Here is a 13,519-nt window from a genome sequence, read left to right on the forward strand (position 1 = left end):
ACTATTCTGCTGGTGCAGTCACTGTGTACATACATTACATTACTGATCCTGAGTTACCTCCTGTATTATACTCCAGAGCTGCACTCACTATTCTGCTGCTGCAGTCACTGTGTATATACATTACATTACTCATCCTGAGTTACCTCCTGTATTATACTCCAGAGCTGCACTCACTATTCTGCTGGTGCAGTCACTGTGCACATTACTGATCCCGAGTGATTTCAGCTCTGAATAATGCCCTATTGTCTGTGCATCTTACATTCATTCTTATTGTTAAGGCCCCAATTCCAGCTACTTACCGGTACCCTACTTAGTGGGGGTTTGGAAGGAGGGGTCCCGGCTTTCCCTGCTGTTGCCGTGGCGACTGGGGCAGTCGCATACGTCACTGGAGTAACCACCTGTCCTGGGGTCAGACCTTGGCTCGGGATGGGAACGCCAGAAGGTCCCAAAGGCAAACTTGAAGGCGGTGCCGTTGGCGTGGGCTTAGTCTGGCCCGAGACGGTGGTGGCCAGGGGTCCGGGCAGGGGAACGCCTTCCAGTCCGCCAGCAGCTTCTTGCGGGGTGAGCCCGTGCGGAGCGGCCACATTGCCATGTTCACTAAACAGCGTGCGCAGCTTCTCCTCCAGGGTCTTGATATCATCGATCCCAGGCTTCGAGCTGTCGGGGTCGCCCTCGATGGAGTGAGCGTGGGGCAGACTGGGGGCCGCGCCCGGCTGAGGCTGAGCCTGCGGCAGCGGGTGTTGCAGGTTGGGCACCGCTCCCGGCAATGGTACCTGGGAGGACAGAGGAGTGGAGGCTGCTCCTGCCGGAGGTGCACCAGGCGTGGTCGCGGTGCCAGGGGGCAGATGGGCCGGATGGATAAGAGGTGGATTGCCGGTCACAGGCAGGCCCGCTGCCGCCACCCCGGCATAGGTGAGAGGAGCAGATATGGGAAGTGACATGCCCGTTGTACTGGCCACCACAGAGACCTCCGCCGGCTTCATGCTGCCCTCCGGGTGCGGTGCGGTCACCGGTGCACTTTCCACAAAGCTCGGAGCAGAAGTGCTGCTGCTCAGCTGGACCTGCGCTGGCGGTGCGGTGCCGAGGATGACCGGGGCGGACACCGAGGTGTGAGGAAGGCTCCCAGCTACGCTGCCCATGGGCTGCGACATCGGAGATGTAAGTGTCTGCTGCAGCGCTGCAGGGGCCCCGACAGGAGGAACGGCCTGTACTAGGGGCGAAGTCATAGCACCAGGGGCAACGGGGACCCCCAAGACCAGAGGCAACACCGGTAATGAAGACACTGGCAGAGGAGTGGCTGTGGACACACCAGAGGACCCTCCGCTGGCGGGCGGCTGAGCGGACACTGTGGTGATTGGCGGCACCGTGCTTGGTACACTGCTCCGTGCCGGCGTGGCACTCGCCACCGACTCCACCAGCGAATGAGGGGCAGCAGACTGTAAGCCGCTGGGGATCGCAGGAGGCAACGTAGCTGAGAAGGAGCTGGCCAGATTCGTCAGCGAGGATGGGAACGGGGGTCCGGTCTGATTAAAGATTGGTGGAGCCGTGCTGGGACCCTCGGCCAGTTGTGCCTGCTTCATCTCCGCGAAGGCGTTGTGCAGACTGACGGAGGACGCGGAGTGAGAGAGGTTCATCCCGGGACCGTGAGACACTGGGACTAAAGGGGGGGGGAAACAAAAAAAAAGGATCACACCCGTATCCACAATATGGGGGCGGATACACGACGGCGCTCCCCTCCCCACCAGTCACCTGGAAGCGGAGGATCCTGTGCGGGGGCACTGAAGAACGTGGGCTCCCGCAATCTGCTCTCCGGGACCGGACTCACGATGAAGCGTCTCCCCGCGGAGTGGACCACCTGCATGTTCAGAATCGGGGCAAGGTCTGGAGAAGGACAAAGCATTCATTACCAACTCCATCCGTGCCGCCCGCCTCCGGTCTCCTCTCCATCGGCCCTGGAAGTGGCCCTTTACCTGGCCGCTGGGGCAAGTAGTAGACGGGGTCCGGATGCCTGAAGTCGCCCTCCAGCTTCTGGAAGGATAAGACCGTCACTACATGTCACACACACACAGAGGATGAGGAGTCTCGGGACAGAGCGGCGCCGCGGTACCTGTCCTTCCGGGTAGTAAGAGTCGTCCTTTATCTCCAGGCTCTCAGCCTCCTGCTCGCCCTCCGGTTCCGCCGTCACGTCCTCACTCAGCATTTCGTCGGCCTTTTCTATTATATCCTTCACCTGCTCCACGAAGGACTCTCTCTCCGAGGCCAAGATGAAAATGTTCTGAACCTGCGGGAAGAAACGGGCGGCTTTAGGCTCTCAGGAGCGAGGACGAGGACGGCTCGAATCTCCACGAGGCACTTCGGCCACTCACCATGATGGTGGCGATTTCCTCCGGGTTGTCTCCGTCCAGGTCAAACTTAAAAGTGACCATCTTGCGGTTGTGGGTCTCCAGCTGGCACTCCACCACCCGGTCTCCTTTATTCGATACCTAGAAGACGAGCGCCGGCATTACAAGACGCACAAGGACCACATTAAGGAGCGCCGCGGGTCACCAGCAGAGGGCACTCACGTTCAGGATCCTCAGTTTGGGGCGCGCCGTCTTCTCGTGACGGGATCGGCTGCGCACAGACTTCCGGTAATGGCGCTTGGCGGTGCGGCCCTCGTGTCTCCCGCTGGACGCCGCCGCTCCCTCATTGCCATCGCTCAGCCCCGATGCCGCGTCGGAGGGGGCGCTGCGGGAAGGGAAAGACTTTGTTTTTTACCACTTTTGGGTGACAAATATCAGTATTGATAAGATTATTTATTGTTGGTCAAGTGGGAAAGAGAAGGTCGCCGCCATCTTGGATGGTTCTGGAGATTGGCAGCCGGATATATGAATCATGGGATGTAAAGGATTAGAAGACCACCGTTACCTTTCCATGGAGGAGACCACCTGGCTGGTCTGCGTCTCTACAGGAGCGCTGCTCTGGGGTACCTAGGATATAAAATGCTGCCTTATTATCAGGTTATTTTCACCCAAGCAGATGATCACAATGTATAATGCCACAGCCTGATAAAAAGCAAAAATAGCCCTCAACATGCGGGTGCGGTGCCCGAAGCCTCGCCATGCAGCGTAGGCAGCGCCGGACCCCTCAGAACACAGCACTCGCCCAGCACCGGTGAGACGTGAGCCACGGCAGACGACCCCCCGGGCTGCGCCATGCGAGTAGGAAGGCGGAAGACTCACGCCCCAGGAGAAGGCCCAGTGACAGCAGGAGCGCCACAACATGGAGTCCCCCCGCTGCAAGAGAAAGACCGTGATGTGCCGGGGCCACGACCAGATTCCATACAACAGTCGTCAACAACTGGAATATTCATCCTGAGGAAGAAGACCCCGAGACGTCCCCCAGCCCGGGCCTTCCTGTAAGGGTCTGCAATACTACAGCTCGAGCATGCTGGGAGTTGTAGAAAAGCTATGGAGCCCGACTGATCTGGACAATCCTCTGTGAGCAAACGGCCTCAGCAGCACAGGTACCTCCTACGCTGAGTGTTCGCTACAGTGCATCAGTGCAGGGAAAATATCTAAAGGACCGAGCAAAAAAAAAAATAAAAAAAAAAGGCCCACATAGACTTCCGGGCAGAAAAAAAGTCTGCGCTACTCTGTAATGTCAGGCTCTGACAAGTCACAAGATACGCCAGGAGCTTTGATCGGTGGTGGTCCGGCTGCTGGGACCCCCGATCAACAAATCGAAAAGGAGCGGCTTTCCTTTGAGACTGAAGATGGAAAGTGCAGGGAGTCGCCTTCAGTCTCGAAGGAAGTGAATCACGTCCGCCTTTCTCTGCCGTACCCTCGCTTCATTGTGGTGCGGTATTTAATGTGCCGGTGATAATCGCCTCCGTACCTCAGTGACTGGTTGTGACGCAGCAGGAAGGACCCCACTGATCTCCATGTAAGGCTGCGGCATATTACCCTGGTATCCGGGCTGCACCAGGGGAGGGGACACGACTGACGGAGGGTGAACAACAGGGGGCAGCCCGCTCTCTACAGAGAAATGGGAAGGAACCGGAGGGGGGAAACCCTGGAGAAGAAAACGCAAAGAACAACGTCACCAACACACAAATACGAAGAAAGAAGGAGATAAGCAGCGTCTACACAGGACATAAAACACCCGATGACACCGTGACCGTCTCCCCATTCCACTATTCCGAAACAGGTTTATGTAAGAAAAGATTCTGCCTGCAGCCACCACTAGGGGGAGCTCCCTGTATACAGAGATACATGATAAGATCCTGTCTGCAGCCACCACCAGGGGGAGCTCCCTGTATACAGAGATACATGATAAGATCCTGTCTGCAGCCACCACTAGGGGGAGCTCCCTGTATACAGAGATACATGATAAGATCCTGTCTGCAGCCACCACTAGAGGGAGCTCCCTGTATACAGAGATACATGATAAGATCCTGTCTGCAGTCACCACTAGGGGGAGCTCCCTGTATACAGAGATACATGATAAGATCCTGTCTGCATCCACCACTAGGGGGAGCTCCCTGTATACAGAGATACATAAGATCCTGTCTGCAGCCACCACTAGGGGGAGCTCCCTGTATACAGAGATACATGATAAGATCCTGTCTGCAGCCACCACCAGGGGGAGCTCCCTGTATACAGAGATACATGATAAGATCCTGTCTGCAGCCACCACTAGGGGGAGCTCCCTGTATACAGAGATACATGATAAGATCCTGTCTGCAGCCACCACTAGGGGGAGCTCCCTGTATACAGAGATACATGATAAGATCCTGTCTGCAGCCACCACTAGGGGGAGCTCCCTGTATACAGAGATACATGATAATATCCTGTCTGCAGCCACCACTAGGGGGAGCTCCCTGTATACAGAGATACATGATAATATCCTGTCTGCAGCCACCACTAGGGGGAGCTCCCTGTATACAGAGATACATGATAATATCCTGTCTGCAGCCACCACTAGGGGGAGCTCCCTGTATACAGAGATACATGATAAGATCCTGTCTGCAGCCACCACTAGGGGGAGCTCCCTGTATACAGAGATACATGATAATATCCTGTCTGCAGCCACCACTAGGGGGAGCTCCCTGTATACAGAGATACATGATAAGATCCTGTCTGCAGCCACCACTAGGGGGAGCTCCCTGTATACAGAGACACATGATAAGATACTGTCTGCAGCCACCACTAGGGGGAGCTCCCTGTATACAGAGATACATGATAGGATCCTGTCTGCAGCCACCACTAGGGGGAGCTCCCTGTATACAGAGATACATGATAAGATCCTGTCTGCAGCCACCACTAGGGGGAGCTCCCTGTATACAGAGATACATGATAAGATCCTGTCTGCAGCCACCACTAGGGGGAGCTCCCTGTATACAGAGATACATGATAAGGTCCTGTCTGCAGCCACCACTAGGGGGAGCTCCCTGTATACAGAGGTACATGATAAGATCCTGTCTGCAGCCACCACTAGAGGGAGCTCCCTGTATACAGGCATACATGATAAGATCCTGTCTGCAGTCACCACTAGGGGGAGCTCCCTGTATACAGAGATACATGATAAGATCCTGTCTGCAGCCACCACTAGGGGGAGCTCCCTGTATACAGAGATACATGATAAGATCCTGTCTGCAGCCACCACTAGGGGGAGCTCCCTGTATACAGAGATACATGATAAGGTCCTGTCTGCAGCCACCACTAGGGGGAGCTCCCTGTATACAGAGGTACATGATAAGATCCTGTCTGCACTCACCACTAGGGGGAGCTCCCTGTATACAGAGATACATGATAAGATCCTGTCTGCAGTCACCACTAGAGGGAGCTCCCTGTATACAGAGATACATGATAAGATCCTGTCTGCAGCCACCACCAGGGGGAGCTCCCTGTATACAGAGATACATGATAAGATCCTGTCTGCAGCCACCACTAGGGGGAGCTCCCTGTATACAGAGATACATGATAAGATCCTGTCTGCAGCCACCACTAGGGGGAGCTCCCTGTATACAGAGATACATGATAAGATCCTCTCTGCAGTCACCACTAGGGGGAGCTCCCTGTATACAGAGATACATGATAAGATCCTGTCTGCAGCCACCACTAGGGGGAGCTCCCTGTATACAGAGATACATGATAAGATCCTGTCTGCAGCCACCACTAGGGGGAGCTCCCTGTATACAGAGATACATGATAAGATCCTGTCTGCAGCCACCACTAGGGGGAGCTCCCTGTATACAGAGATACATGATAATATCCTGTCTGCAGCCACCACTAGGGGGAGCTCCCTGTATACAGAGATACATGATAAGATCCTGTCTGCAGCCACCACTAGGGGGAGCTCCCTGTATACAGAGATACATGATAATATCCTGTCTGCAGCCACCACTAGGGGGAGCTCCCTGTATACAGAGATACATGATAAGATCCTGTCTGCAGCCACCACTAGGGGGAGCTCCCTGTATACAGAGACACATGATAAGATACTGTCTGCAGCCACCACTAGGGGGAGCTCCCTGTATACAGAGATACATGATAAGGTCCTGTCTGCAGCCACCACTAGGGGGAGCTCCCTGTATACAGAGATACATGATAAGATCCTGTCTGCAGCCACCACTAGGGGGAGCTCCCTGTATACAGAGATACATGATAAGATCCTGTCTGCAGCCACCACTAGGGGGAGCTCCCTGTATACAGAGATACATGATAAGATCCTGTCTGCAGCCACCACTAGGGGGAGCTCCCTGTATACAGAGATACATGATAAGGTCCTGTCTGCAGCCACCACTAGGGGGAGCTCCCTGTATACAGAGGTACATGATAAGATCCTGTCTGCAGCCACCACTAGAGGGAGCTCCCTGTATACAGGCATACATGATAAGATCCTGTCTGCAGTCACCACTAGGGGGAGCTCCCTGTATACAGAGATACATGATAAGATCCTGTCTGCAGCCACCACTAGAGGGAGCTCCCTGTATACAGGCATACATGATAAGATCCAGTCTGCAGCCACCACTAGGGGGAGCTCCCTGTATACAGAGATACATGATAAGATCCTGTCTGCAGCCACCACTAGAGGGAGCTCCCTGTATACAGGCATACATGATAAGATCCTGTCTGCAGTCACCACTAGGGGGAGCTCCCTGTATACAGAGATACATGATAAGATCCTGTCTGCAGCCACCACTAGAGGGAGCTCCCTGTATACAGAGATACATGATAAGATCCTGTCTGCAGCCACCACTAGGGGGAGCTCCCTGTATACAGAGATACATGATAAGATCCTGTCTGCAGCCACCACTAGGGGGAGCTCCCTGTATACAGAGATACATGATAAGATCCTGTCTGCAGTCACCACTAGGGGGAGCTCCCTGTATACAGAGATACATGATAAGATCCTGTCTGCAGCCACCACTAGGGGGAGCTGCCTGTATACAGAGATACATGATAAGATCCTGTCTGCAGCCACCACTAGGGGGAGCTCCCTGTATACAGAGATACATGATAAGATCCTGTCTGCAGCTACCACTAGGGGGAGCTCCCTGTATACAGAGATACATGATAAGATCCTGTCTGCAGCTACCACTAGGGGGAGCTCCCTGTATACAGAGATACATGATAAGATCCTGTCTGCAGCTACCACTAGGGGGAGCTCCCTGTATACAGAGATACATTATAAGATCCTGTCTGCAGCCACCACTAGGGGGAGCTCCCTGTATACAGAGACACATGATAAGATCCTGTCTGCAGTCACCACTAGGGGGAGCTCCCTGTATACAGAGATACATAAGATCCTGTCTGCAGTCACCACTAGGGGGAGCTCCCTGTATACAGAGATACATAAGATTCTGTCTGCAGCCACCACTAGGGGGAGCTCCCTGTATACAGAGATACATGATAAGATCCTGTCTGCAGTCACCACTAGGGGGAGCTCCCTGTATACAGAGATACATAAGATCCTGTCTGCAGTCACCACTAGGGGGAGCTCCCTGTATACAGAGATACATGATAAGATCCTGTCTGCAGTCACCACTAGGGGGAGCTCCCTGTATACAGAGATACATAAGATCCTGTCTGCAGCCACCACTAGGGGGAGCTCCCTGTATACAGAGATACATGATAAGATCCTGTCTGCAGCCACCACTAGAGGGAGCTCCCTGTGTACAGAGATACATGATAAGATCCAGACAATCTTATCTTGTATCTCTGTATACAGGGAGCTCCCCCTAGTGGTGGCTGCAGACAGGATCTTATCATGTATCTCTGTATACAGGGAGCTCCCCCTAGTGGTGGCTGCAGACAGGATCTTATGTATCTCTGTATACAGGGAGCTCCCCCTAGTGGTGGCTGCAGACAGAATCTTATGTATCTCTGTATACAGGGAGCTCCCCCTAGTGGAGGCTGCAGACAGGATCTTATGTATCTCTGTATACAGGGAGCTCCCCCTAGTGGTGACTGCAGACAGGATCTTATGTATCTCTGTATACAGGGAGCTCCCCCTAGTGGTGGCTGCAGACAGGATCTTATCATGTATCTCTGTATACAGGGAGCTCCCCCTAGTGGTGGCTGCAGACAGGATTTTATTTATCTCTGTATACAGGGAGCTCCTCCTAGTGGTGGCTGCAGACAGGATCTTATCATGTATATCTGTATACAGGGAGCTCCCCCTAGTGGTGTCTGCAGACAGGATCTTATCAAGTATCTCTGTATAAAGGGAGCTCCCCCTAGTGGTGGCTGCAGACAGGATCTTATCATGTATCTCTGTATACAGGGAGCTCCCCCTAGTGGTGTCTGCAGACAGGATCTTATCAAGTATCTCTGTATAAAGGGAGCTCCCCCTAGTGGTGGCTGCAGACAGGATCTTATCATGTATCTCTGTATACAGGGAGCTCCCCCTAGTGGTGGCTGCAGACAGGATCTTATGTATCTCTATACAGGGAGCTCCCCATAGTGGTGACTGCAGACAGGATCTTATCATGTATCTCTGTATACAGGGAGCTCCCCCTAGTGGTGGCTGCAGACAGGATCTTATCATGTATCTCTATATACAGGGATCTCCCCCTAGTGGTGGCTGCAGACAGGATCTTATGTATCTCTGTATACAGGGAGCTCCCCCTAGTGGTGGCTGCAGACAGGATCTTATCATGTGTCTCTGTATACAGGGAGCTCCCCCTAGTGGTGGCTGCAGTCAGGATCTTATGTATCTCTGTATACAGGGAGCTCCCCCTAGTGGAGGCTGCAGACACGGTCTTATCATGTATCTATGTATACAGGGAGCTCCCCCTAGTGGTGGCTGCAGACAGGATCTTATGTATCTCTGTATACAGGGAGCTCCCTCTAGTGGTGGCTGCAGACAGGATCTTATGTATCTCTGTATACAGGGAGCTCCCCCTAGTGGTGGCTGCAGACAGGATCTTATCATGTGTCTCTGTATACAGGGAGCTCCCCCTAGTGGTGGCTGCAGTCAGGATCTTATGTATCTCTGTATACAGGGAGCTCCCCCTAGTGGAGGCTGCAGACACGGTCTTATCATGTATCTATGTATACAGGGAGCTCCCCCTAGTGGTGGCTGCAGACAGGATCTTATGTATCTCTGTATACAGGGAGCTCCCTCTAGTGGTGGCTGCAGACAGGATCTTATGTATCTCTGTATACAGGGAGCTCCCCCTAGTGGTGGCTGCAGTCAGGATCTTATGTATCTCTGTATACAGGGAGCTCCCTCTAGTGGTGGCTGCAGACAGGATCTTATGTATCTCTGTATACAGGGAGCTCCCTCTAGTGGTGACTGCAGACAGGATCTTATGTATCTCTGTATACAGGGAGCTCCCCCTAGTGGTGACTGCAGACAGGATCTTATCATGTATCTCTGTATACAGGGAGCTCCCCCTAGTGGTGGCTGCAGACAGGATCTTATCATGTATCTCTGTATACAGGGAGCTCCCCCTAGTGGTGGCTGCAGACAGGATCTTATCATGTATCTCTGTATACAGGGAGCTCCCCCTAGTGGTGGCTGCAGACAGGATCTTATGTATCTCTGTATACAGGGAGCTCCCCCTAGTGGTGACTGCAAACAAATTTATTTTACAACATTACACAAAGGCATTTAGATTTGAAATAACAAAGAACTTTTGGATTGGTTTAGCCCAGAACTTTCCAGCACGTTTCCCACCAATAAGACTAATGATTATCAGATTAGTTATTTTACTATAACCTGTAACCTGTAAGCCCCCAGGTCCGGGCCCACCCCCTCTGTACCCATCGGTCACTGTAATTTCTATGTGTTTTGCATGCATCTGCCTTCTCATGTACAGAGGATCAATGGTGCCCTAATAAGAATATTAACATCTGCCATTATGCTTGTATGTTGCAGCAGGTCCTGTATCCCTGCTCCCCCCGCCGGGTCGTCCACGCACGGGGCCGTCACTCACCTGTGAGACTGTGGAAGCCACTTGGGTCTGGGTGGTGATGGGCTGGCTCTGTAGGTTGGGCAGAGCAGCGGGCATCTGGTACTGTGATGTGGGATGGGCCAGGGGCGGCTGGGGCTGCACACTCTGAAATAGGAGAGAAAAAAAAAAAAAAAACAAATTCACAAGGGCACAAATGTTACTGATGCGGCCGCAGTGATGCCCCGAGGAGGGCGCTGAAGGGAATCTGTCCGGTGATTTTCTAGTACAAAACTAATGTTCTCCTGAAGCAGTGCTTGTGCATCTTTTATTGCTCTACCTTCTCCTGTTATCTTGTTGTACGCACCGGAGAATAATCAACCCAAACTGACAATGCCCGGCCCCCACCTCTCGGCAGGGATAGTACGTCGGGATGCCGGTATGGGGAACCGCGTATAAACAGTTTGGGTTTACATAAACTTCACTATGGTCCGGTGCGTACAGCAAGATAACAGGAGAAGGTAAAGCAATAAACGTTACTGATCCTGAAAGCGCTGCCCCAGCCCCATATTCCCAGATATGAGGGGGAAAGAAAAGGTGAGGTGAAAAGTGTTACCTGAGGGTGTGCGGCTGTCTGCGCACTGACACCGCCGGGCACAGAAGTGATGTGAGGCTGCCCGGGTACCTGTGCCAGCTGCAAGAAAAAAAAAAAAAAAAAAAAAAAAAAATGAATGGTTAAGAAATGTACCATCACCCCAGTGAACCCCAATATTGAGCCGCTGTATTTGTACCCTTGCTTTTTGCGCCCGCCCCGAGTTTTACCCACATAACGCTAGTTACAGGCAGGTAAATTTGGCTTTCTGACCCCCTGAGTAAATTATTGGTGACAACCCCACTGAAGACTGGTAGTGACTGTCAGACAAGGCAGACCGCTTTTTGCGGTGGAAACCCCCTTTAAGTCCAGGTGAATTCTACAGCTCAGGGATCAATCTATATACATTTTGGGGTCTCTTCCCTGGAGGACATTACATCTGGACCCCTCTAGAGAGGGTATGTCTGGACCGGGAGTAATGCGGAAGGTTTCCAGAATCTGCACCTGGAGCCGGACACTGCAGTGCTACTGGAGGAGCGCCACTGCGCATTTATCCTACACCTGCGCTCGCCTAAAGATGGCGCCGGCTCCGGTGCGATCCAGTATGGCTGCAGTGCGAGGTTTACGGTCCGTCCCATCCCATAGCTAATAACCTGGTGGCCGTAGGCTGCGGGCTGAGCAGGGTACGGCACTCCGGACGGGGGGACGCAATAGACGACAGGCGGCTCCTGGGGGAATCTGTGGCTGGACCCCGGAGGCAGCAGCGACAGGTATTCTGCGGAGTCTCTCTGGGCGGAGGATTCTGCTCCGTTACAGACCGGGCGGCCGCTCTGCTCCTCGGCCACGGTCTGGAGACGGTTCTGCAGCAGCGCACTGTAGGAGACCTCCTCCAGCTCCACGGAGCCGCGGCGGGCACAGTAGACACGGTGGGGCATGTACATGGCACCCTCGGGCCCGGATGAATGGACATGAAACTCAAACACGCAGCTGGAGTGTCCTTCGGTGCCCTGTGCGAGGACTGGAGGAGCAGACTGAGGCATGAACACCTGATGGAGCATGATATGGGGCTCTGCGGTCACCGGGGCGGACATGCTGCCCAGAGCGGACGGCTGGGCCGCGCCCGTTTCCAGTCTCAGCACCGGGCGGGTTAGGTAGGTCTGACCAGTCTGATAATCGTACACTGAGCCAACGTGAGCCATCATCGGATCATTGGGTTGCCCGGTGGCCGCCGCGGTGCTGTAAGCCTCGGCCTGCATGTTATAGGGCCGGCTGGCCAGGTATATGGCCTCTACAGGTCTCATCTGGGACTCTCCGGCCGCTGCGGCACCGTCGTGGCGGAGACCGGTCGCTTTCCTCTGTGCGCTCATCCCGTCCAGGAAGGGGATGGGGCTAAGTGTCCTGATGGGGGGCAGCAGTGCGTGATGGAGGGGCTGCGGCTCCAGGATGGACGTGCTCGCTCTTCTTTGGGTGGCTGACATCTTTGGGGATATGGTGGCCGGCGGTGGAGAGAATGAAATGGGGCGCTCGTGAATGGTCGGGAAATAGAGCGGCGAGTCTGGGAGTGGAGGGTGCGGCGTGGACCGTGGCTGCAGCAACATGGAGGAGATAAGTGACACGTTTAGACAGCAGGAAAACAGACAGACGGCACATAATACAATCGCCCGAAAAACCACGGAGCCCCCCCGAGTGCGGGAGGGTGGAGACAGACAACGAGAACGTGGCCATTAAACACGTGGCGGCCGGCGCACCCGCTGCATTGACGGACACATGATTTGCTTCACCAGTTGCTTTCCAGAAATCACCATTGCTCCCAACATGGGTCATCATGGGTGAGGACGACTGCACCTTCCACCCAGCTTTCCCACAGCCCTGACAAATACTGGGCAGCCACATCAGTGCTCTCATCATTGGGTCAGGCCTTTAGGAATAATGGGTGAATATGCCTTTAAGGATCAAATACACTGACGACTTTGGGAAGCATCGGCCAATCACCCAGCTTTCCCACAGCCCTGACAAATACTGGGCAGCCACATCGATGCGCTCATCATTGGGTCAGGCCTTTAAAGGCATATTCACCCATTATTCCTAAAGGATCAAATACACTGACGACTTTGGGAAGCATCGGCCAATCACCCAGCTTTTCCCAGAGAGACCCGAGCACGGCGGTCATTGGAAAGCAACAGCAACATGTCAGCAGCCGCCATCAAACCGCTAATGCAGCCGGTATGGGGGCAAGACGGGCGACGTCTGGTGAAAGAGCGCCTTCCAACGGCAAACTGAAAGGTGCGGGAGGACCCCTTTAATGGATTGGGGGGGGGGTCTTCATGTCTAAAACATTCTACAACACTGTCACTTCTTTCAGGACCTCTGGTTGCTGTCAGTGAACGGTGACATTTCTATCCCAGTTTGGACTGTGGTCGGAAGTGACGAGCAAGCGGAGGTCTGGAGAGGAAGCGTTTGCCAAAAAGTAGGACGACCCCCTTTTTTTTGGTGCAGGATCCACTTTCACCAAACGTCGCGCTCCTCTCCGGCCGCCGGCATTTAAT

The 13,519-nt window shown here is 53.8% G+C and overlaps 1 protein-coding gene across 8 annotated transcripts in view; it reads right to left on the bottom strand.

The window, feature by feature from the left end:
* WNK1 (WNK lysine deficient protein kinase 1) overlaps positions 1-13,519 on the bottom strand; it is a 79,358-nt gene that overhangs the window by 24,243 nt on the left and 41,596 nt on the right. For 6 of the 8 annotated variants that reach the window (XM_075343594.1, XM_075343595.1, XM_075343598.1 and 3 more), the window contains exons 9-19: positions 11,627-12,559; positions 10,998-11,075; positions 10,427-10,549; positions 3,877-4,053; positions 2,908-2,969; positions 2,565-2,727; positions 2,367-2,483; positions 2,108-2,281; positions 1,971-2,028; positions 1,750-1,881; positions 300-1,657 (exon numbers count right to left, since the gene is read on the bottom strand). In XM_075343594.1, the coding sequence (XP_075199709.1) occupies positions 300-1,657; positions 1,750-1,881; positions 1,971-2,028; positions 2,108-2,281; positions 2,367-2,483; positions 2,565-2,727; positions 2,908-2,969; positions 3,877-4,053; positions 10,427-10,549; positions 10,998-11,075; positions 11,627-12,559 (3,375 nt within the window). The remainder of the gene's footprint in view (positions 1-299; positions 1,658-1,749; positions 1,882-1,970; positions 2,029-2,107; positions 2,282-2,366; positions 2,484-2,564; positions 2,728-2,907; positions 2,970-3,876; positions 4,054-10,426; positions 10,550-10,997; positions 11,076-11,626; positions 12,560-13,519) is intronic. The other 2 variants (XM_075343599.1, XM_075343600.1) reach the window with 2 other exon arrangements.

This window comes from Anomaloglossus baeobatrachus, chromosome 4 (assembly GCF_048569485.1).
Source record: "Anomaloglossus baeobatrachus isolate aAnoBae1 chromosome 4, aAnoBae1.hap1, whole genome shotgun sequence".
NCBI lineage: Eukaryota > Metazoa > Chordata > Amphibia > Anura > Aromobatidae > Anomaloglossus > Anomaloglossus baeobatrachus.